The 26387-nt window shown below is 39.3% G+C and overlaps 1 protein-coding gene across 1 annotated transcript; it reads right to left on the bottom strand.

The window, feature by feature from the left end:
- Positions 1–1013: 1013 nt before the first annotated feature.
- LOC139730738 (cilia- and flagella-associated protein 337-like) lies at positions 1014–22758 on the bottom strand. The gene is made up of 22 exons (XM_071641602.1): positions 22633–22758; positions 21331–21579; positions 16976–17122; positions 15570–15632; positions 14737–14968; positions 14086–14132; positions 13328–13465; positions 12043–12231; positions 11294–11485; positions 10367–10486; positions 9965–10102; positions 9532–9696; positions 8872–9024; positions 8207–8391; positions 7395–7568; positions 7016–7158; positions 6459–6610; positions 5177–5394; positions 4709–4764; positions 3685–4544; positions 3231–3377; positions 1014–1250 (listed from the first exon to the last, which is right to left on the bottom strand). Exons 1-22 carry the CDS (start codon positions 22756–22758, stop codon positions 1014–1016), a joined length of 4131 nt encoding a protein of 1376 aa, XP_071497703.1.
- Positions 22759–26387: the final 3629 nt, after the last annotated feature.

Here is a 26387-nt window from a genome sequence, read left to right as displayed (position 1 = left end):
GAGTAGTCATATAATGTATAAATTCATTTGATGAAATTGTACATGAATGTATACAGGTAGGCTACATGTATATAATGCATTGTACGTATATATATATATATATATATATATATATATATACTGTATATATATATATTGTCCGTCAATAACTAGATTATGTACACATGATTGATTTAAATAAAAAAAACGTTTCGTTCAAGAGCTGTGCTTCTGATTCGTGACATTTCTGGAGTACTCTATGGCCATCAGGTGTATAGCTGCAAGATGCGTGGTGAAAGTAATCCACAACAATAGTTGGTATATGTGAACAACAAAAATCAGTTTACTACAGTGGTTTCATTTACAAGATGTACATGACATCACACTTTCTTATACAATTATCAAAATACCCTGTCGTCATACTGGTACAAGAATGTCATTTCGTTCTCACACCTGACAGAAAAAAACAAACCGACTAGATACTTGTAAATTAAAAGAAAATGCATTAAAGCCTCAAATGCAGATTTTATACACTAAATATGCACAGATGAATACGCTGGAAAAGCGATATTTCAATGATAACTATGCATTGCAATCATTAACTATTGTCAGCATTAGAATTATAACAACATACATGTATTTTAATGTGTACGTTGACGCAGCCAGTGTTTGTGAAGATAAACGAGTCTGTGACAAAACATTGACACAACAGAAGAGAATTGCATGTGCTTGAATACATGTGCCAGTACATTTAGAACCATTATTACACATGTCATGTATTATGGCGTTGTATCAGGGTCCTGTTTCATAAAGCTGGTCGTAAAGTTACGAACAACTTCCGAGCGACTGGTGATCAGTTCTGATGTGCTAACTCATCAGAATTTCCATAATTCAGCACAAGAACTGATCACCAGTCGCTCGTAAGTTGTTCGTAACTTTACGAACAGCATTATGAAACACCCTCCTGTGTACCCCATGAAACAACAATGCCTTCATATCAACCCTCCTCTCATGCCCTCGTTCATAGCGGTGTGTTATTTTTTGCTTGAATTGAATGCAGATTCGCTTGATAGAGGGTCAAGTAACGTAGCCCGTCTTATAGAGGCGGCCGTTCCGTCGGTTGCCTCAGTTGACCTTTCACTCTTGAAATCAAGCTGGAGTGGCGTAAGGCTGAGATGTTGTAGATCTTGCTCACTGCTGCACGACACTCCACGCTGCCTCATCCGCTGAGTCATAGGCAACGAGGCGGGGAATTCCACCTCTTTCGTAGACTGCAAAATCACGTAATGTGATAAGATTGAAAACACGAAGTGTAACGTATTATTTTCAAAATGCAATTTCCGTGTACAGTATATGATATACAAATAGTGAATGGTCACGGGTGCGATGGTACAAGATTTCGCACGAGATGAAAGATAGAGGCGCTGTATTCAACGAGGCGAGGTGTTGTATAAAAGAAATAGTTTAAAAAGGTGTGTACAGTTCTGGTCGAGGTGAGGATTTAGCTTTTAAAGTTTTGTGGGATATTCAGAAACCGCTCTATGAGATGTCAAAGAGCATGTAATTCTAAGGGGTATCAAAAGTTTATTTGATGAAAATCGGTTTTGAAATGGCTGAGATATCCAAAAACAAGGTGAAACAAAGAGATCCTAATGAAAGGCGTGGCCTGTAATCTTTTACTATTACCACTTTTTTGGGTATCTCAGCCATTTGAAAACTAATTTTCATCAAATAAATGTTGAATCCTTCATAGAATTACATGCTCTTTCATATTTCATAAAAGGTTTCTCATTATCTCACTTAGGAATGTAAAAAACATGAATCCCCACTTCAACCAGTACTGCAGCCTTTTTAATGTTTTTGTGCAATAGAACAAGATTTTACACTCAGTGAAACTTGAGGTTCACTATTCATCTTGGCTTTGCCTCGTTGAATAGAGCGCATATATCTTTAACCTCGTGCGAAAAATTGTACCGTCGCACTCGCGACCATTCTCTATTTGTATAATTGTGACGTCAGCCATGCAATATCCATTTTTGCTCGCACAAAATTGCACATGCTGACAAAGACAGCGTGCGATGGTACCTTTAACTGAATAGCACATGATGGGAAGTCAACCAGTGGATAGCCACATTCTTTTAAGGTGTTGCTTAAAAGCTGTTTAATTACCATTAAGATCATATTAACGAATATTCTAACATATGAATAAACTGAAACTATGAAATGAATAAATGTTTTTTTTTTAAGATAATTATCCTAAATGTTCCTAAAGATGGAGCTTAACGGACGGGGAGGGTTATGGGATGACAACATTTGGGGACATCATGACATGAAGGTATTGTAACTGGACGATGAGGTACAATGTATTTGAGCATGGTATTCGAAGGATCCTAGATGTATCAGTTTTCTTTCGACCTGGTCTCCATTCGCGATGGGTCATTGAGTTCAGAACTAGAAATAAGAACGAGAGTTGATAAGCGTGTCTGAAGCGTATAGTTCTACTTCCTATATGGAGCCAGTTAACATATTTGTCCGAGGAGTGACATGATCGCGTTTGCCCACCTAGAATACGAACTTCGCTGCTAGGTTCTTAACTCGTTGGAGGCGCTTAATGTCAACGACCCTGATTTCAAAATGTTATTAATATGTTTGGTGCAGACGCGTATCCAGTTTCGTATCACGAGCGTTCGGACAGCATGCTGGCCCACATGTTTCCTTCATGTTGCCTAGCATGAGCAATATTAGACAAATCATAATGAAAGGACATATCACGGGTCTAATATGTTGGTACATAATTGAGAGTGACACATAGAACCTTTACTGATGTGTCGAGGGAAAGTGCTATAGATTCAGACAGTTTCAGCCTAATGTCAGAGAACGAATGCTTGTAACTCTCTGAGATGAAAACAAACAAACAAACAAACGATGAATTCATTCTTGTCATACGTGTAGTTTAACTTCAATGTGTATCACTGCATCCACATTTAAACCCGTTGGACACAGTTTGACAGTGCAAGAAATCCATCGTTACTTCCACAGGATATTCGGCATCAGCAAACGAACACTATACTGTAGAGAGTGGTGTCATCTGCATTTATTGTGATATTTATGTTTTATTGCTCAATAATGTAAGACAGAGCTGCAGTGTAGCCAGAAACAAGGACCGTAGCACGGACAGTACAGTTATTGAGGGACCCCTCATCTTACGAAACCGTGCTTTAAGGCGCGAGTGATTAATCTTAACGTGTTACCTGAGTGGCGAGAGCCTGAAACGGGGCACAGATCTTTCCAAACCGGGTCACTCTGGTCACGTCTATGCCACCGATTCGTTGACGACGTTCATGACGGCTGTTTGTAATTCGGGCAAAACCCTCCTCAATGTGTTTTCCCAAGAGACTCTGCAGTATTTTGAGCAAATAAAATGAAGCATAGATTTCGCATTATTGGCTTTCCTAGTTGTACATTAAGTACTCATTTGCTGTGTGATGTCAGCATGATGTGCTTAAAATAAATTGACTAGATACTGCATGAAAGAATGGAAAAACATCAAATTTTGAATACCACGTTTTCCTACACGTTCGGCAATGGCTACAGATTGAAATTACAAGTGCAGTGTATTGCATTAGGTCATTCTGAGTTGGGAGACATTGTTTTGTTTTTGATTTTTTGTTTTTTAGTCGACGCTGTCGTAACTAGTATGAATACCGTGTTCGATCTTGTGAGCAGTTTCATGTCATGATGACAACGTTGATTGCTTATCCTGGCGCTAGATATACTCCGATAGTCCTGCTTTTCAGGTCCTGTGCCGTCAACTTCATTAGAAATCCTCTGTTGGAAATTCGACCGTCGCTTTTTGATTGGACCTTGTTGATTGCTATCATCCGACTGACTTAAGAGTCTAATACCTCCACCATCTTCCTTCCGACCTTCCTTTTGTATGTCGTCGGGCAAAACATTTGTTGATTTTGATATTGGCGGGAGCGGGTGTGTCTGTGGATGGGTTTTCCGGTTGTTCATCGAGCCGTCCGAGTTTCGCACTGAAAGGCTTTTGTTGGAGACGGCACTGTTGTCTCTCTGAGTAGCGAAAAAGCCAGACTTCAGTTCAGACGGGGAGATTGATTCGGGGAATACGTTTATCGTTGGCATAGCTTGTCCATTATTCGGCTTTAAGTTGAAGACTTCTGTGCTAGAACTCTGTTGAACCTCTGGAATACCTAGCTCGGCTCTCTCCGCCATTTTTCTTGCGCAGCTCGCGTCTCTTGAGATGCCACTAGATTTGCCCGGCGATCCTACATTGGAGTTTATTACGAGTGTCGAGTTCGAGTTGGCGTCGAGCATCGAAGTGTCATCTCTGCCACTTCTGCTGTGCTCAATTTTGCCGGGTCCTGGCATCTTTTCATGCCCATCAACCCTGCCATCGTCATGCCCGAGGGTTGCCTTAGGCAGATTTCGGATGTTGAGTTTCTCTCTCGTTGGCGCCGTGTCCTCCCCCATGGGATGCGGAGACGTGGCGTCCTCGACCGTCATCTCGACGAACACGTCATCGTCTCCCTCGTCCGACGAACCTGGGAATGTCACAGAATGAAAGAGAGTAAACACTGTCCTTTATCAAGGTATAGATATTCATTCGTTATTCAACAGATTTGTACAGAGACGCTGCTTACAAATGTAACTCACTAGTGGCATAGCCTATTATTATAGCAGCAGACATTGTAATTCCTTTACTTACCACTTTCGTATGCATTTGTCTTTGCGGGTGGAGGAATGTCGAGCGTCCAGGGAGTTCTAAGGGAAGTTTAAGACAACAAGTTCGCTCATTAGATTTAGATTTATTGCTTATCTATACGACTTTACTTTAGGAGTAGATCATGAACTATGAACTTCTTTTTAGCTCAGTATGTGAAAAAAAAAGTAAGAAAGAAGGACAATGTATGCACAACGCGAGCATTGTAATAACATATCATGCTTTTGGAAGTAAGGCGAAATGCAAAGGTATGAAGTGATTCTTAGAAGAGTATATTATAGATTTTATAACATGCAGCAGAACTGCTTGTTTAGCGTCGATTTTCGTACCCATTGGAAGCACCATCGCTGTATTACAATGAAGCCCTATTTTGGTCTTCACTAGAATTAGGTTTACACGTTCACGTGTCTACAAAGAATTCAACAGATGATTGATATGAAGTGCAGTGCTTACTTAGGATGTTGGTAGGTGTCTGGGTTTCTCAGATCCCAGTTCATGCGCTGACCAAAAGTGCCGACAAAATGACCTTCGGCAGTCCAGAGCCTAGCAGTAAGATCCGTCGATGCGGTCAAGATAAAGTTACCACAGCTATGGCTGATGTAGTCGATGCTGACAATGGCAGCGTCATGTGCTTTCCAGTCATTGACTAGCGGAGGGCGGCTGTTGTCCTCCTGGTTGTAATAACGAAGAATATTTGACAGTTGAAAGATATTTTCCCCTTTTTCAATCCCTCCTTTCTCTCTGTCTCTCTTTCCCAGTGTGAATTTATCTCGTGTAGCCTCCTGAACGAAGCTCACTCTCTAATTTATGAATGCATTTTACATTTAGTTTTAGTTTTGCATCTTGATCATCCGTGTGTCTTGCTATGGGTATTTGATACATAATGCATATTATGTGTATAAAGATTGTTTTCCTCAAAGAACATAAATCAAAAGTATCTGCTATTTTCAGCTATTAGCAATAGAGCATTTATCGTGGCTTATAGATCTCTGCTGGTGGGAGATGCTAGTTGGTTAAAACAAAGTACTATTTAAAGGGACATTCCAGACAATTTTCATAATTTCACATCATGTAGTACATGAATCGACAACTTCATGTATAGATTTTTGGAATTTATTGTGGTTCTTCAGCAGAGAAACAATAGTTTGAAAAACCTTGAACAAATTACACTGAACAAGGATGATGACATAGGAAGTTCACATATTTCAGAAATGTAGCAGTGTAATTTTATTACAATACCGCTTGCTTGCGAGTTCACCTGTGTATAATGTATTCTTGCCTTCTTCTTTTGTTCTGCTTCCTTGAGCCCCAACTCATGCATTCTTATGGTGACTCTGCCATGTCATCATCCTTGTTCATTGCAATTTGTTCTAAATTTTGAAAATGCTTTTATTCTTCATCCCAATTATCACAAATTCTGAAACTCTGCCCTCAGTATAACTAATTTATAGTTCAAGTGTAAAAATCTGAAAATCATCCGGAGGTTTCCTTTAACCTAACAGAAGAAACTTATTTTATGCTGATGGGGGTATGGGAATATAAGATGTAGCACTCTGGAGTGCAGAAAAAACACTCTGTGCCATTCATTTTGTACTATTTCAGTGATCTAGTTATCACACTGTCATGGATGTGCTATGAATAGATTCAGAAATTTTAAACTAAAAAAAAATTGTTAATGACATGAAAACCGAAACGAAAGTGAATTAGGTTGATGGAGTGTATCTACGTTGTATACCTCGTTGGTGCCGTAAATGCAGTGATGTTCAATGTTCCAAATGTACAAGTGTCCCATGGTATCACCTGACAGAAGCAGAGAATTGTCGGTGTTGGTGCCGAGGGCGAGTACCGACTCCTCTCCCTCTCGAGAATCGCTCGAGTAGAATGATCCTGAGCCAGACATGAAGGTGATAAAAACTTTATACCTGCCCTCCATTCTCGTCCTCGTTGATGGCTTGTTACCTCAGAATGATAACTTTGAATTGTTCTCACTTATACGAAATTCTTATCACGCTGCCCACTGTATTTAGGTAGAATTTGAAACCAATCATCTGTTCATCTTCTGTTTTCTTCTGTTTGTCTGCCTGTCTCTTTCATAACGTGTATGATATTTAGGTAAAACCTGAACGTAAATTGGATAACGTCAAGCATTAATTTAAGACCAATTAAAGTGTAATCTTCGAATACTCAACGAACAGAGCATGTTGTCCAGTGCCATAACCGTAAAACAATTTTCTCCTCGTTAATCAAACGAATGGTCATTCATTGTGTAGTTAAATACTGACGAGTTCGTACCTCTGTGACGTTTGTGCTGGCCGTAGACAGCCCAAAAGTGCAGTTTCCCGGCCTCGCTCGAGACCAGCACGGAACTATCCGTGATACCTCGAGAGAGACGCGACGACAAGAAGAGGAGTTTGTCCACTGGCGCCTGCGAGAATCTGTCAAAAATTCAAGCATCAGTGATGATTCATTAAGTCAGGTCTTGGCTTTATTGTAGACCTACCCTGTCATGATATCATAGATCGCGACTGTGTTTTCACAAGACTGTGCCACAAGTCAGTTCAAGTAGCATTGCTCACAAGTCTTCATAACTGTGTTGTCTCGATCAGTTACAGTAGGTCAGTGTAACAATCGTATTATGTCAATCGCGTTATGTCAAGTAACTTTTTCTTACCCTTGGGGACGTTTGAAGATGGACATATGTCGAGAATTTGGTCTCGAGTTGGCTTTGCCCTTGTCTTCCGATATCAGATTCGAGTCACTACGACCTCGCTGAAAGCGCTTTGCAGCGCGAAGCACAGTGTTGATTTGAGACAGTTGTGTCAGGACTGACTTCAGCTTCTGTGTTCTGTAATGGATTGAGACATGACGATGAGTATTTGGAAGGGTGATGGAACAGTGTGATACGAGAGGGACTCTTGGACTAGTCAAGAAGAAGAACTGCCGGTATCAACCATTTCAGTCACTCTTTGCTAGGAGATAATGCTTTTTAGGTTTTTATCTTCTATCCTTCTCAAACAAGAACTCTTGCTACTCATAGTAAGTATTGACATTGATAGCTTGCCTCAGATGCCATCAAGGTAACTCGAGTTAACTTACGCTCTCTTATTTTCTGATACATACTCAATTGCACCACCAATTACCTCCTGACTTTTGCCATCCCTGCACTATGTTCATACGTACTCGCTGTGGTATACCGACCATGACAGAGGAAACTCATACTTCTCCTCTTTGATCCAGAATCAATGAACACTATACACACAAAATATTTACCGAAATCCATCTCTTCACATGGAAAAAAGCGTCAATTCAAAACCGAGCGTCAATCACGTCAATGAAGGATACGTACAGATCCTGATTCTCATTTTCAACTATCAGAAAAAAAAAGACAAATTATCAGGGTCAGCGTGAAGAGGACATTCGTTGAAGCCGTTGTATATTTATAGCAATGTAAATTATGACAAAATCTTATTTAAAAACAATTACATTATTGTAGGTTGGCCCTTCCTCAGTCTGACCGAAATCTTCTGAGTCTCCAGACTCCAAACTAGAATTTCTCCGTCGAAACTCGCGGTTGCTAGGAGACTAGGCGGACTGTAGTCCACCGCAAGAATATCGTCACGATGAATCTGTCCGCCCTTCCAGTTTGTGTCAGCTCGAAGGAAATTTGTCTGTGCAACATCCAACATAAGTTAAACATCATAGATAAATCAGGTGTCGAGACCAATATGAGCCCTTAAATACTATAACAAGTCCATCCACCCTATGCCAAACAGGAATGTGCATTATCACATAGCATTAGAGCTAACCTTGCCAAGGGCAGTGTATAATGAATATTGTATAAGAGAAAGAAAAAAAGATCATTAGTGGTGTTACTTTGGTGGATCAAAGTGGCTTCAAATGGCTTGATAAGATATTTTATGATATTATTATGTATGAATTTCTACACAATACTAACGTGATTTATATATGATTGTTTCTGTTCTCTAGAAATGAATGATCTAGCAGTTCTCGAGAACGTTAAGAGCCGTGACTGTTACGCGACTTATCTGTAACTAAAGTCGGAAGTGTGGGTGGTTTGCTGAAGATAACAAGTAACTTTATGTCTTATTTCCCTATTTCCCTTTTTTCCAACATTTTAATGTCCTTACATCACAGTCTCCATCCTTGTACTGGACTATTTTCCTGCTCCAACCGACGCTGAGAAACCCCTTCTTTTTCCCCATCGACACCAGTCCCGTGACCTCATCGTCGCCTACGCTCTCACAGTCATGAATGTGATGTCCGTTCTGAAAGTTCCACACCTGTGAAGATATCATCAGGAAATATCTTCATCCAGTAAAGCAAGAAAATACTTACCAGTCTTTTCCATTACATGTGTCAGTCAAAGCATGATGATAAACAACTCGTAAACATTGTGATTCGAGCTTATGAATCCGTTAAAAAAAAAAAAAACCTTTTGTCTCTGTGATGGATGGAAAATTGGCAAGTGAGATAAAGATAGAGAGTGGGGGGGGGGAGGCATTGATGATCATAATTCAATGCCGATTGTCACTGGAATATGTCCTAGATTCACAAAGTGTCAATTGTGTGTATTTACACTAGTTATGAACATCATCACACCTCATGTATTCCCTTTCACAATGTAATGACCTTCATAGTCACAATCGTATTGACTGAACTGATAACAATATGATTACATGAAAGGATTTAACCTAATTTCATTCTGCATAGTAATAGAATGAAATGCGTCTAATAAAATGGTCTGGTGCTTTGATGAATACACAGTGAGCTAACATCGTATGAACTACCTTAATGATGCCATTTCTCGCGCCAGTGTAAAGCCGCCTTCCCGTCGTACTTATCGCGAGACACGTGATTTCTTCGCTCCCGTGAGCTTCTGGGATCGTGAACGATTTAGCGCCAGTTTCCAGATTCCATACTGAGACTGTCGAGTCGTCTGCAGCCGTAGCTACCTTTAACAGCACATGAAATGCAAATGAAAGGGTGTTTTACAAAAGCTAAATTTATGATAACTGTATAGAAAGTTACAATAGGGCTTACGCAAAGCACACATAAGCAGAGAGCGAAATCCCCCGCACATATATGTATCACAATGAACGTACAAACATACAAATTACAACAAACACCTGTGTCGGGGACCAGAAAAGAGTTTGGTGATAATAGATATCAGTCACTATCATTATAGTCTTCAGTAGAAGAGATAAACTAAACTGAACTAACTTGTCTGAAGAAAGCGTTGTAGACCGCGCTGCACAGCTGTGTTTCGTGCGTTACTGGTGTTCTCCTTTCGAGGGCAGAGTTCTTTACTAGGGTCAGGAGAGCCACGTTATCACCACATGACGTCATCAAATGGCGCCCCTTTGAAAAAAACGAGCGAATCAAGGTAGTCGTGATATTGAAACTGACGATGACGATATGAATGGTAATGATTATGATCGTACTCATGATTTAAGTAGCAAAATAATTACACTTGTAATGATACATTTAAGATCTTTGTGCTTCGATTTCTTCTCGCAACCAAGTCTCAGTAATCAAAATTATGGCTAATTCTCCTCGAAATGTGACATATGCAAGTTTTCACCAGGCATTCGTACAATGACAGTCATTGTCTAATGCTAGTACCTGATAGAGGACTACATTGACCGCACCATACTCTGGGTTCCTTGAGTTCTGGAGGCAAGAGTAACGAATGTTGAGCGTCTGAAGGCAGGTGTACTCGTATAGATCCCAGATCTTCACCGCCTGGAGAATATATTGTGTAAAGATGTATGAAACAGAAAAATATACACAAGGATTGTTTATTCACCTGAAAGGGTGTTTACAGTTCTGGTTGAGGTGAGGATTTAGCTTTTAACGTTTTGCGAGATATTCAGAAACCATTCTATGAGATGTCAAAGAGCATGCAATTCTGAGGGGTATCAAAAGTTTATTTGATGAAAATCGGTTTTGAAATGGCTGAGATATCCAAAAACAAGGTGAAACAAAGAGATCCTAATAAAAGGCGTGGTCTGTAGCCTTTTACCATTATCATTTTTTTTGGATATCTCAGCCATCTGTAAACCAATTTTTATCAAATAAACGTTGAATCCTTCTTAAAGTTACATGCTCTTTCATATTTCATAAGATGTTTCTCGTTATCTCACTTAGGAATGTTCAAAACATGAATCCCCACCTCAACCAGTACTGTATAGTCCCTTTAAACGAAATAGAAAACTTCGAATATATATAGTTTTCAGCTACATAGCCAGAAATAATCACCTTTAAAATAAGATCGTCAGATTTTGTTTCCCCTGCGAGCAAGTGTCTGATATGATAATTAGCCTATGTTAAACAACATATGAAACATGCTTCCTGTTTGTGCCGAGGTTATCGTCCCTCAATATATCCAAGCATCAACTTGAGATGGATCAAACTGATTTTGTGGACTGTGAACTACAAAGAGCTGTTATGTTAATATCTCTTGGTCAATGTTTTATTCAAAAGATCAAAGCATGTATTTTGTTATTCTTTTTGTCATGTGCAAGTCCGAAAATACAGTTGGAGAAGTACCCCGTCCTTGGCGTAGCTGTAAACCTGTCGGGTGAACTCGTTGATGACCACTCCTACGACCGTCATCAGATGACCTCGAAGGAATGCAACGGGCTTGTCGGGAACATACGGGTTCCAAAGGCGTACCACGTGATCGATACCTCCAGTTGCGATCACGTTCATGCTGCGATTGTAGTCGAAACATTCGACTCCCTGAATTTGGATTATGGGGAGAAATAGAAGTATGAATTATGATGTGAAAAATACGACCAAGGCTTTCTTTCTGTCCACATGATGAATTACGAAATTAAGGGTATTCATGCGTATCATCTCATTTGTCTCAAAAACTGAATACAGTGGACTCAAAAGGGGCCTGCGCTTTCGATCCTAGCAGAATCTTCGTCAGAGGCAAAACGACCAATTTTAGGACGAAGATTCTGCAAGGATCGAAAGCTCAGGCTCCTTTTGACTCCATTTTGCTCCATTGGCTCGCCATTACTGGATAAGTAGTTTTCAGCAGCCCTTTTTTTTGCCACAAAAGCTGAATACCATACAATTATTTCAAGTGTCTTTAGCTTTCGACGAAAACAGCTATTTATGACGGCATGTCATAACAGTGCTGTCTTATATTGGCATTGACTGATTGCAATCCAGGAAACATCAAGATATGTCCGAAACCATGCCCATTTCTTAGCGATTTTTCAGTTAGTTGCTTTTTTTTTTAATGTGAGAAGTGTCGTGACTAATACAGGTACATACAGCACCCTCACCTTGCTAAGCTTGTACGTGTATGACTTTCGTTTTCCCTGGACGTCCATCATGATGAGAGGGGTTTTCCGACACCCACTGGAGGAGAGGATGAAGTCCTTGTCGGCGAGGAAGCGGACTTTTCGTACGTACTCCGTGTGCACGTTGGGGAGGACCACGTGGCGAACATACCGCTGGTGCAGACAAATATTCTGCATGCAAACAATAAAGTAACGGTGTTCTTTCTTTCTTGATGCTGCGTCTTCATTGTTCCTGATAGCAATTTACTTTATCAAGTATGGAAGATAAACAGTATACAAAGACAGCGGAATTACCTATAATATGAATGCATTAACCCTAAAAAGACTGGGGGGCCTAAAAGACCCTCCCCCCTCGACATTTTGTGCGATTACTCGGCAACACGCATTGCTTTCACCGCGACGCTCTATGACTTTTTTTTTTCTTTTGAGTTTCTCGCACATTTGACACCAAATTTGTGACGCCCGGGGGTATGGTTCTGATGTTATGTTACTTTTTGTACGTGCACATCGGACTGAAAATTGCTCCAAAATGTGATTTTGTGTACAAAGTGAATGCAAATTGATATTTTTCACATGGTTCATATAAATATGCTTATTTTTACTCTCAACGGCTGAAATCAATTTGTTTTAGCAGTATTGTTCTTCAAAAACGTCTGACATAGAATTTTGCTGAAAAAAGACAAAACAAAAGGTCAAAAAACAGAAATACATAAGAAATTCACAAAACAATAAAATTCATAAGAAATAAAGTTTGATACAGAATTTTTTTCAAGTACATTTACTAAGAATGCCACAAAGAGTATTTGGACCAAAAAATGGCACTTTTAGAACTTAATTTACTGATTTATAGCAGAAAGTCTGATTTTTGCATAAATTAGCATAATTAATTGATATAAAATAGAAGAAGACTATTTTGAAAAATCTAATTATCTGATCTAGTAGATTACATCGCACACTGCCATTGTGCAAATTTTTGCGGTGATCACCCGATCCACGGCCGAGATCTCAAGGGGGCCCTTTAACCCCCCCCCCCCCCGTCTTTCCAGCTACCAAAATACCCCAGTCTCTTTAGAGTTAAGATGTAATTTATATACATATACCCGACTTGTTCTTTCTCAGCCTTTTTCCAGTTCATCAGTCTGTTCATCCTTTCATGTCCACCTCTCCGTCCTTCCCTCTCCCTTACTTTCTCTCTCTCTCTCTCTCTCTCTCTGCCTGAAGTTCCTCTGTAGCGAAGATGCTATAATACATGGTAACAAACACTCACGTGCATCCAGACTTTCTGGACAGTGTCTTCTGGCTTAAAGGGCGTCTCGAAGATCTTCTCCTGTGGCCTAAGGAAATAGAAGAGGTTGATGGAGCCCTTGTCTGATCCCATTACGAGCAGCGACTCGCCCGAGGGATTCTGCGAGTATGGGGATAGGAAACTTCAGGAAAAGATGTGCTCCATATACATTTGAATATAGTTACTCAAATATAGTGATGAACCTTGATGATTGTCGATAAGGACTGGAAATGTGTTGTAAACAACCCGGATGAACGTAAACAATGAGCAGGAGGGGCAGAGAAAATTAGCAAATTGCAGATAAAACAAAAAACTGAAAGTGGGGATGATTTCATTTTGTTAGGCGAGAAACACATATGAGGTTTAGCAATTTCATCAAACTGTGACCATAATAGCAGTCTGGCGGCAAAAGTAAAAGCGACCAGAAATGACTGCATCACAATAACGAAACGATAGAATATTGCCATTTTGCTGTCTTTTTACATCTTAGGCGCATCTATTCCCATGTCTTGTAAGTTGCCATTCTGAAATATATAAGACCACTGTTTCTACTAAGTTCCTACGATATAGATTTTCGATAAAATTTTCGGTTTTGAGTTGTTCTGGTGGTGTCGGCATTGTTGTTGTTGTTGTTGTGTGTGTGTGTGTGTGTGTTTTCTTTCTTTCTTTTTTTTTTTTTGCTGTCTGAGCCTCAGATTCCAAACCGATGTTTGATAAATAACTGTCAAACGTTTACTTACATTTTTATCATACCAGTAGTCTAGACATGACGGGACGTCGCTCAGAGCTAATAGAAGTGAGAGGGATAAACACAGGAATTCATACGAACTGTCTTAGATTGTATTAAATCAAAAGATCGTATTACCATCCTAATTTCTTGAACAAAAAAAAAACAACCCAACTTTCCCCAGCAAGAAATACAATATTTGATATAAAACTTTAATATCAACTATTCATTATTTAGCTATATTTGTCATTATGAGCAAGTCTGTATAGGGACTGGATATTTCGTACACTCAGTTCACTATGACACCAACTTCCGACGACAATAATGGGCATCATTCACCATTAACTTGCAAAGAAACCAACTTGGATTCGAAGCACTTCTTACACCAGTCGATTTCTTTGCTTCGGTGACGATGTGACCGTTGCTTTAATGTGGAACCCATAATGTTTCATGTCGTCGCGGGAAAGAAAGGTGCGAAGATTTTGCTAAAGGGTGTTTCTCTGGAAGCATTTGGGAATGAATACAAGCTATTTCTCTATAGCTCTCAATATTTTATGTGACTGACAAGAGTCGGCTTCTACTATAATCAAAACGTACCAACGTGGTTTGTGTCAAATGTTAATCTTAACTTATCAAACATGAAAAGATGGAGAGCCGAGCTTACCATACAAATTGAACTCTTCGATGCACGTGGTGTTGTTTACTATGTCCCAAAATCGTATTGATCGGTTGTTGGAGGCAATTGCCAGGCGATTAACGTTACCCATGAAGACAATGTCATTGTACCACGTCTTGAAACGCCGTTTGGAACCGCTGCGCGGGTCCTCGGCGCCTTCCCGAATTTCTACACAATTGATGATACGAAGGTTCTCATCAAACATACAGAGCGTCCCTTCCTGTGTCGAGAGAGATATAGAAAACAAAGTGTATAGGTAATCAACCAGTAGGCTACTTAAGGTTAAACAAAGCGAAAGTGGCTCAATGGCGCCGGAGAATCATGTTGAAATAATGTCATTGCAGTGTTATTTATTTCAATATCAAATTTCCCCGGGAGGACGGACAGTCGTGAAGAGAGCATGCATTTTCTCATCCATTTATGTACAAACAGAACTAAACTGTTCCTTGCGTCTGTTTACAACAAACTTGTTTAGACAAAGGGGAGAAGCACACTGCAAGATCTGACCATTTCTAGTAAGGACATAGCATTAGTTTACAGATTTGACTCGAAAAGAAAGTCGGTAGTATAGAGATTACACGTAACAGTTTAATTTCGCATCTCGCTAGTATACGTACATTTGTATTGTCAGTAATAATTAGTCTCTTTGAAATACAGTCAAGCTCTAATCATAAAGAGAGTTTTAAAAAGTGCAGCCTTAAGCTGATATGCACACATTACATTGGCAAGGACATAGTCACAAACAACAACCACTTAAATCCATAATTCCGTCGAAAGGACGCTCTGAATGGAACGCACGAGAATACTTATAACTGACTTACCTTGCTCAAGGTGATGAATCTGCACGGATTCTCGATAGCAATTGTGCACCAGACAATATCTTGCTGTAGGAACATGAGTTGAGATTCAAAGGCGCGACAAAATTAGAAAGAAAGTTGTAATCAGTTGAATCGACGTAACTCTACGATATTCTGCTGAAACATCACATAGAAAAATGACATTTAATTAAGTTTCCCAGTCAGCTGTATTACAATATTTTTAAATGCTCGCATAGAGTGATTTTTGTAGCCGTTTTCTCTTTAGAATTTTTTTTCACACTACCGCCTTAATATTATGCTCGGTAACTACCTCCTATTTTAAAGTATTTTTGTTGCATTTTGTATTTGCATATATCTTTGTGATTCACGGAACAGTATGCCAAATATAGGCAGTAGAAATACACAAGACGAAACTCCAAAGTCCCAATTTTCCCAACGGGTAACCATCATAAGAGTCGTGGAAGACCAGCGGAAAACCATACAATGTTTTGTTCTATCAAAAGATTGCAATTAATAGGATTAGATACCCAACTTTTACGTTTTCTCGGATGAACAGCTGTAAGTACTTGGAAAAAAAATCGACCGACTGAATACAATACGTCATGAAAACATTCTTATGTAACCTTCACATGCATCTAATGTGCTACACGAAATGATTGAAGAATATCTCTTAGAACTGTGGTTTCTCTTTTAATGCAAACAAGTACTCTATCATGAACGTCCTAAATCATTGAGCGTGTGTTCAGTCTTCGGGGACCTCGATCCAAACTTTGCACTACCCGGGCTTCCTAACCTCCGTGTATCAACAATTTAAATGTTATTATATGGACATAGCAACAAGAACACAAATTATCTTACTGAAGGCGATTGTTTGTATTTTGAAACAGTTCAATCTGTGCTGAGAAGTCCTTTTACTTAAAGGAGGTTGCCAAGACGACAAGGAAACTCCAGACAGAGTAAGAGATAATGGACGATCTATCACGTATGACCACGCCTACCATAAACCTAAATGATCAGACGACTATTCCACAAAAGTAGGCCTGTGTATCCTTACGGGGATCCTTACTCCCCTGTACTCATTGCACCACAGTGGACATGATCTGTGATTGGTCTCTTGATTAGACAGAACTGAAAAAGAGGCTGTTTAGATACTGAACTCCTGTAAAAGTAAAAAGTAATGTATTTCAGATATATTTATAGGATGTTGGTACATAGTGGTTCCTGAATATTCTACAGATTACGATTTGGGATGATTTCTTCATTATGGTTATTATAATTTTTATCTGATCATTACAGTTGACGGATTCATCATAGAATGTTAATTTGAACTCTAATATAGGGCAATGTTTTTCACTCATTATTTTAATGATGATTTACCACAAATTTATCGTATTGCATCATATACTGACCTTATTTTGCGTAATATGTCGCAACCTAGGCTCCGTGTTGAAGACGACATTTTTCCTCATCTTCACGTTGTCGTTCTCTCGGTAGTGAAGCAACATGTACGTCACAAATTCGTTCCAATCTACCATTCCATCTGCCGACGTATCAACCTTTAACACCGAGCATAGTGTTAAAATCCATTGTCATTACCGGTATCCAACCATGAGTCAGGCAATATGAGTAACAGTTTTAAACTGACACGACTTTTCATCAAAACATTACTTCATCAAAAGTACAACAGCCTTCCTCTCCTTTCACATTGGCCGCAACATAATTAAGGGAAAGATATTAGGGGACAATTTTCTATTTTATTTCGAAAAATCGCATTAACGTATTAAAATACAGTAATTGCTAATCACACAATACCAGTAGGGGAGGTAATGGGGATTTAATGACTTACAATTACAAGGTGTTCCTTCGCATACTAACGTCATCCATATACATGTAGTCTAAAACAGTCGCCAAAGTTACGAAACAGCTGACGGACATAGTAAGAATGTTTACGTTCTCAATATCATTTTGTGGTGTTCCGCGGTGTAAGTAGTGATAGTGAGGTAATCCTGGCAGCGATAATATTTTTAATAGTTGTTGATTACAAAAATGCAATAACATAAATAGTGGTATACATCTTTATATTAACTGTAGCCATATCATAAAGCTAGAACTATCATTCCGGTAATGGGAATAGCGAGAGTACTATAATAGCATCAAAAAGTAGAATGAGCAGTATAGCAGTCTTGGACCTTAGTCGTGTCCTAGCAGTGGAATGTTAGTGGCGATAGCTGCAGTATAGGAGCTTCATGGATGCACGTCACGAGTTCCACACCCACGAGCCATACAGCTCACTATAGTCATACAGCCCATGGCACGAGTCATACAGACCATGAGTCATACAGCCCACGAGTCATACAGCCCATGAGCTCCACTTTGGGCAAATAATGCCCGTGAGTCCGACACTGGATAAACAAGGCCCATACGAGTTCGACACGAAGCCAAAAAGGCCCACGAGAGAGACACATTTTGCCCGTAATGTCATGTTGAAGGGACCCTTTTTGCTCCGTGTCGAACTCGTGGACCTTGTTTTCCTTGTGTCGTACTCATGGATTTTTTTTTTTGCCTAGTGTCAGACTCATGGGTCTTGTTTGCCTACTGTCGGACTCAAGGGACTTATTTGCCTGGTGTCGAGCTCATGGGTTGTGTGACTCGTGGGCTGCATGACTCATGGACCTTTTTTCAATGTCGAACTCGTGGGCCGTATGACTCGTGGGTGTTGGTCTCGTGGGATGACCCCAAGCTTTAGTGGCTTGAAGTTGTAGAACTGAAGTACAGCAGTGGCTTGGAGTTGCGGTGTGTTGAGGAATTCAGTAGTGTTAGAAGTGGTAACAATAGTATTGTTAGTACAGCTACAACGGAGTACGGCTACAACTATTGTACTACTTAGTCTTCTACCACCAAATGATTGTAGCGCAGATGTAGAAAGTAGTTGCTGTTATGGTTGTCAACAAGGACATGTACACAGGGAATCGTAGTATAGGCGCTGGAATATTCCCCATGCGCATTCTGCGATTACTATCGCGATATCACATGCTCCATCTCAAGTGTAGATTTTGATTGTTTAGATAATCATAAGTTTGTCAGAACTCTATTTCTAAATGTATGTATATATAAGTCACAAAAAAAAAATCACCAATACACACTGAATGGGATGAAGCTGAGTAGCTGTGATGTCCCCATGGTGTCGATAAGTTCAGACTTTATGATAATGAAATCAACAGAATGTACTGCGCATATTTCTTTTTTTCTCATGAAAAGCTTATACATTTAAAAGAATGTTGCTCCTGCCCATACTAGTTGGATGTGCAAATAGTAGCATTTCACTGCGTTACGTACAAAGCAGCTGAGTAGCGGATGCGTTTAAGTTGTTTTTTAGTATCGTATAGTCATAGCAGTTGAAGTGGTGTTAGACATAAAGTCTAGAGAGCGATGGTGCATTTTTGGTTGAGATAGGGATCCAGCTTTTAACTTTTTGCGAGATAACCTTAGAAGCCACTTTACATACAATTCAAGAGGAATCAAATGTATTGATGAAAATCGTTTTTGAATTAGCTGAGATATAAAAATAAACAAAATGAAACAAAACGATCCTAATAAAAGGTGGGCCCCATCAGTTTTCTTAGGATCGCTTTGTTTTGACTATCTCAACCATTTCAAAACCGATATACTTTTCATTCCTTAGAATTGTAAGCTCTTTCATATTTCAGAATAGATCTCTCATTATTTCACACACAAAAAAGTTGGAAACCTGAAGCCTCATCTCAACCAAAACTATATCATCCCTTTAAAGTCACCGGAAACAGCACCGGATTGGTGGATGTATACTATCCGAAACTCAGGATCAGCTAAAATATGGGAAATGGCTCCACAGTAGATATTTTTTTCATATTTATTCCAGCCTAAGTGCAATGATTTCAATGTTGCTACACAATCCATGTTGCTATCAAACACTCTAACGAGACAAAACCAAATGACCAAGTGTGCTGCAGAGTACACATGTGACGGCGAGTTTCCCTTTCTTGATGGACAGGGTCAATTGACACCACAGACTACAAAAAAAAGTATTTTCTGTCTTCATTCGTGTAACCAGCTTCCCATAAACCTGACAAAAGGACCAATTAGGGCTTAAACTTGATGCTATTGATATAACGACGTAACCAAGGAAATGGGCGTCATGGGAATGAACGTTAATGCATGCAAAGGTTTCGCACGAGATACTACACATTACGTTCGATTCATTTCAGTAACTTGGTAATTAGGTGGGCTTTATTGAAGTTGATGGCGTGTTTCCACTGCATTTATCACGCACAACGCAGCACTGTGAGCGATAAACGTTGAATTGCTAGTTATTTCTCGCTTAAAATAGCGTGTAAATCCCGGCATATAATTTTGTTTTCACAACTCCTTAAAGTGAATACCCGAACGCCGTCGATGTATAGTGTAATTCTATAGTATATCAAGATGCTGTTTAGAGCTGCAAGACCTTCCTTATGGTGAATAAAGGCCTTTAAAACCGATTACACGTTTTATGACAGAGGGCACTGATCAACACACAGACAGAGGAGAGGCTATCAACCATTGTATCGATCTTGACAGTCCAGTAAGAATTCACCCGTAATGTAAAGTGTTTTGGTGCATCCTTTGTATTCATTGCTTTCACTCTAAAACACTGGTATCATTGATCAATTTGTCACATAATGATTATACGTTAAAGCAGATTGGAATACAATCAATTCTGCGACAAATATTTAAGATGTTAGCTGCTCAAGCATTTTTTTTATATAATATATGTTTGTTTTATATCATAAAATGAACATAATAGAGTATCATCGTCTCCCGCAAATGAACAACATATAGATGAAGTGGAAGCCCTAGAGAACAACAAACACATGCATTGTGGTCTCCGCAGTAGATCGTTATAGCAAGCTTGGCGTTCCTGTGATTCTAAATGAAATATCAGTGCAATCGTAACTGAAATGTTTAAAGAAACGGACAACAGAACTCGGTCGTTTGCATGCCAGTTTTTGAGGATTGATTGCAAGGCTGACAATGGACCTGCTATTTCACAGGTTCATGTAGGCCTATTGTCAATTTTGCAATCAATCCTCAAGAACTGGCATACAAACGAAGCTATTCTGTTGTCTTTTTTCTTTAACATTTCAGTCTCGGCATCATGTAATGCAAAAATGAAATAGTACTGAAGGGAGGGGAAAGTCGAATGGCAAAGAATAACGTCCACTGCGATTACAACCAACCAACATAGCAGCATAGTAACGAGAGAAAGAATAGAACGTGTGACTTAATAAAGAAACATGTAAATCCATTTACAAAATCAATAATGTACGTGTATAACACCAGGGCCCTGTTTCATGAAGCTGTTCGTAAAGGTACGAACAACTTACGAACGCGACTGGAGCACGTTCTGATGTGCTGTATTTATCAACATGTCCATAATTCAGCACAAGAACTGATCACCAGTCGTTCTTAGGTCGTTCGTAACTTTACAAACAGCTTTATGATACACCCCCTGGTGTAAAGGAGGAATAAGGGTAGATGATACATGTTCTTCGCAGTCATACTATGATCTATAGGCGAAAATAATGATTATAAAGATTATTGTTCGGGTGAAGTGGCCATGACAGTATTACTGTATTTAAGAGAAAAACAAAAGAACCTTAATTAGAAGCAAAGGGACAAGATTGTCGGAAGAGTGAATTAAGGGGCAGATCATGAAAAATACAAAGACAAAACTCTCACGTTATACCTTGGCAAAGAGCGCCTCCAGATGGGCGTCCCAATCAGAAGATTTCAGTACCCTCTGAACCATGGACTTAAACTCGCCCAGTGTCACATTGCCCGCCTCGCGCTTGATGATTCGACCTGGGGAGTATGTGCCATCGTCCGGCATCTCATCTGTTGGCTCATGCTGGGCGAACTTTGACATGAGCTCCTTTAGGTGGTCCAGGTTCAGCTGATCCTCAAACAGCGTCACACCTTTACTCTCACTGTCAAGATAATGGTGACAATGATAATGACGGCAACGACGATAATGATAATAGTATTATTATCATCATCATCATTAGCAATTCTAACAATGATGATAACATTAATAGGTGTTCTTTACCCATGGAAGTCTTTTCAGTGTGTAACAACACTTCTCTCCCAGGAGGCCCTGACATTATCATTACCCCAACATTGCTACTGTAAGTACATGTATATCACATTACATTATATGACATTTATACACAATGGCAAAATTTACATCGTGGGCAAATATCTAGTTCAAGGATGACAGCACGAGGCACGATTCGAACCAAAGACCTTCCGTTTACAAATCCCTAGCCTATCCAGTATACCATAATGCTCTTCCTAAGAAGCAATGAATAACGGTGAGTGACAGAACGCACTTAATATTCAACGCTTGAAGGGATCGTATAGTTTTGATTGAGACCTAATTTTGGGTTTCTAACATTTTTTTGGTGAGATAATGATAAACCTCTTATGAAATATGAAATAGCATGTAATTCCATGAGGAATTCAACGTTTATTTGATGAAAATTGGTTTTGAAATGGCTGAGATATCAAAACCATGCAGAGCGATTCTAATAAAGTGTGGGACCCACACTTTATTCGCTTTGTTTTACTTTGTATTTCGATGTTTCAGTCATTCCAAACCCGATTTTCATCAAATAAACTTTGAATTCCTCTTAAAAGGGTATGCTCTGTACTATTTCACAAGTGTTTTCTTGGTATCTTGCAAAAACTTAAAAGCCCAGTTCTCATCTCCACCAATACTGTACCATCCATTTAATTTGTTTAAGACTCCAACTGTAAGCGATGATATAAGATCATAATGTTTGAATATGTTTGAATATCACATATGTGTCAAAGATGGCGCCCGTGTGGCAGCATGCATCAGCATCACCCTCCACTTTCATTACTCCAGTCATCTTCACTGGAAAGTATTGGATGATATTTTCTGTCTTGTGTGGTACCCCGAGGAGTACAGAACCACTCAAACACCGAAAGGATCTTTGATGTGATGTCATTTTCTTGTTTCTTGTACTTGGGAAATCAGCTTCCAGTTACCCATGATTCCAACATGCAACCTGTCCTCCGTCAACTGAACTGGCTTCCCATCAGGTCCAGGATCCACTACAAGATACTTCTGCTCACTTTCAAATGTATCCATGGTCTTGCCCCTCCTTACTTATCTGAACTCATAACCATCCGTCACCCATCCCGGTACACCCTCCGCTCCTCACAAGGTATCACACTGAATCACCCAACTTCCAAGATGCTGGCCACACTTGGTGATAAAGCATTTTCATCTGCTGCTCCCAAACTGTGGAATCAACTACCCAAAACTCTCCGCAGCCAGCAATCTCTCATCACCTTCAAAAAACATCTAAAAACCCACTTGTTCCGTTAATATCAGCAGTCCACTGGTAAAGCGCATTTGAACATGTATGTTTATGGAAAATGCGCTATACAAATGTATTATTATTATCATTATTATTATTATTATTATTATTATTATTATTATTATTATTATTATCATTATTATTATTATTATCATTATTACAAGATCATAAAAGAATTATAGAGTGCGAGAAGCACACTCCCTCTACTCGTCTCGACTATGTTTTCTAGCTGGCGTCAGTCTATGTAATTCTAGTTTGAGTTTAATGTCATAGTTCATTTAATTGTGAAGTTGGGCCAAAACAACTAAAATTCAATATACATTATTTTGTGTGAGTGTGTGGCCATGGAAAGAGAGAGAAAGAATAAGATGGGATGGGAAGGAATTATGTTCTTGCGAAAAGTTGGTTTTCCGTAAATTCATGTAAGCAGAGAAATAACTTTATTAACATGAGGATATTTTTGTTGATGCTCAGATGTACCCTAAACATTTTGGTTGTTAAGAGGCATCTTTGTATAAAGAAAGTTATTGAAATGACACTGCCTTACAACTGCTATTGAGATCAAGGAAGCCCCCCCCCCCCCCCGCCCAAGTTTTTCATTGTTAGTAGGTTTATGATTTTCTTTATTTTTGTTGTTGTCTGCTCACGCATAGGAGATTTGGTTCAAACAAAACGGCTTGATCTTCAGACTATTATAATGGCCAATGGTGTTGTGTCTCTCCTTCTGTAAGGATTTGTCACAACCTTGCCAAATCCACTAAGATGACAGATTGGTCTAAGGTCAATTTGAATAAGGATCGTGTACAAACATACTATGAGGGAGTACATGCTTCTTCATGGTGGTCAGGCACTTTTTCTGCACATTACTAACGGTAGAGAGATGAGACCATCTTCTCTTTGATTGCACGAAGAAATAGGATCTAAAAGTGTATTGAGGACTGCATTTCATCTTAAATTGACATTTTTGGCACGGCATGGTATTAGGAGAAATGCTCCGATTTGGAGTGTTCTTTCCTGCTCACTATTTCACAGTTCTGGAGAGGATCCTCGTCTCGTCTTTCACTGTCATTGGATTCGTCCTTATCATCGCACTGTGTCAATTAAAAGTCTTACAAACGTTTGATCTTAATTTAAGATTACATCTTTATAGGGAGAAGGCTAAAAATTAAGATACAGTTTATAAGAGTTAGGGCCTACCACCCCACCCCCCCCCCCCCCCCCCCCCGTCCCGCAGGAAAGAAGAAAAGAAAAGAAAAATCCACAGGTAAAGATAACCATTATTACAGCTGTTGGCAAGCGTACCAGTATAATAATCCAGTGCTCGGGTATTTTATGATGCAAATGCAGATCCCAGCTCCAAATTGCACAATGTTATTTCGAAACTGATTTTCATCAAATAAACGCTGTATTCCTCTAAGAATTGTGTGCTCCATAACATTTCATAAAGTGGTTACAGTATTAAATATCTCGCACAAAGTTAAAAGCTGAATCCTCATCTCAATCAATATTATACCACCACTTTAACATGCGCACGCTGTTAAATGAATTGGACTGGACGACAACAGGTCTATCCTTAGTAACGGCCAGACAGAGCTGAGTGCAGATCAGATTATGTCGCCATTCACGGTGTGTTTGCTTGGCCTGCGACTGGAGACGACAGTGACGATCGAATACATCACTGCCACACGGGCAACAGACTCCCTACTGGGGAATGAAAAGAAAGATCACGCAACTTCTTAATGCAGTATATAGTTAGAGGCCGCTGGATAATTGCATTACTAATTATGGGCACGTTACAAGTTGGCTCATTGTTGGTCCAGAATCGATGACTGAGTGGTAAATATTCCTCTTCCTGATTGCTCCTGACCAGGCTGATGTCGGAAAACGGCCACGTGTTCTTTTGTTGTTGTTTTTTTTTTGTCTTGTTCTGTTTTTTTGTTTTTACGCGGAGGTAGCAACACTCGTCAAGGGAGATGATTTCATGTTTCCATTACATGAAAGTGATAATCGACAATGGTATAGAGAAAGGTGTTTAGGCCACGAACAGAAAATTCGAAATGTTTAATGTATAAGTGTACGAAAGAGTCATACATGATTATTTCTTTGCGCTTGAGATCTCGAAGAAAAAGCTCTGATCAAAAAAAAATTAAAAAATGACTTGAAGCTAAACCCTCTTTTAGGATATTGACGTTATAACTTCAGTGAAATCTTGAATAAGTCTTTACAGCTCGCAGATTATGAGCATTTGGCTATAAATTTACAATATCTATAATGAATGACGAAGTGCATCCTGCAAAAACCTCTACAAGTCACAGAAAACTGTTCCGAAGAACCACTGCTATTTTCAACAGATGATGTCATTGCATTACACGTTCACTGTACTGACAATATAACTTTTGCAAAATGCTCGCATTTTTAACGAGGTATGAAAATTAAATGCCCAGAACTAATGTTCTTTCCCCTTTAAAAAAAGTTTAGAATACTAATTCGTTTCGGGATATATTATTCCATGAAAATTTAATGAAGCAGGGAAGTTGACGTCCAAGACCTTGTATATCTACCATGACCTCATAATAACCAGTATGACGATATAACTGTTTAGAAGGTCGCAATGTATGCTCAGATCGAAGTGAAATACTTGACTAATTCCAGATAAGTCATTAGTCATCGAGCATGGGGTCCGCTATTTTCAATGAAAATTTCTGATTTCATTTGACTGTATACTGCCAAACTCGGCGTTTCTCACTTTAAGGTATTAAAGTTTGATTGTATATCACTGTGTACAACAACCTTGCTTGTAGTAATCAATTCCTGGTTCTCTATTCCTTTCCCCTTAAAAGACGGCCATAGACATCTGAACTGTAACCACACAATACTCACGCTGAAATATCACTTAAAGAACCAACACATTAGACATCTTGCCAAAAAGAATGTACTCTAATAATAATAGACCTATTTGCTATCTTCATTCATGATGAGCCTAAGTCGCGTACGGCAGCATGCAACATGTAGTGTGTCAAAAAAATCAACGCAGTATTCTAGAAAATAACAGCAATACACACATAAATCAGTGGAATTTGATCAAACGAGTAGTTCGAATGAATATCAGGAAAATGACAATCCCATCATCTGTTCTTTTATAAGTCACTCTGTATGCACGTTGTGCTGAAAATACATTCAGCTCCAGCGGGTATAATACGGAGTGAAACCCAGGACCTAAATTAGGAAAGAATGCCTTCATCCACAGTGAAATCATGGAGTATCTTGTCACCTGGAGCAATTTTCTTGGCCTGCTTCAATCGTTCATCTTCATACACTGTTCCTGCCTAGAGAAGTACAGTAACTTAGCGACAAACAGCCCTCGCTCTCCTTTGAATAAGGGTATTGACGAAGCGAC

The sequence above is a fragment of the Diadema antillarum genome, unplaced genomic scaffold (genome assembly GCF_040938485.1).
Source record: "Diadema antillarum isolate AM-2024a unplaced genomic scaffold, OU_Dant_1.0 seq00000331_RagTag, whole genome shotgun sequence".
NCBI classification, from domain to species: Eukaryota; Metazoa; Echinodermata; class Echinoidea; order Diadematoida; family Diadematidae; genus Diadema; species Diadema antillarum.
Note: the sequence above shows the minus strand (reverse complement) of the source record. Positions and strands in the feature narration are given on the sequence as shown.

Coding starts and splice junctions, on each gene's coding strand:
- LOC139730738 (XM_071641602.1), bottom strand. CDS start 22,758: ATGGATACATTTGAAAGTGAGCAGAAGTATCTTGTAGTGGATCCTGGA. Junction 12,232..13,327: donor TCCAGAAAGTCTGGATGCAC/GTGAGTGTTTGT, acceptor GTTTGCATGCAG/AATATTTGTCTGCACCAGCG. Junction 7,159..7,394: donor ATCTTCAAACGTCCCCAAGG/GTAAGAAAAAGT, acceptor AATTTTTGACAG/ATTCTCGCAGGCGCCAGTGG.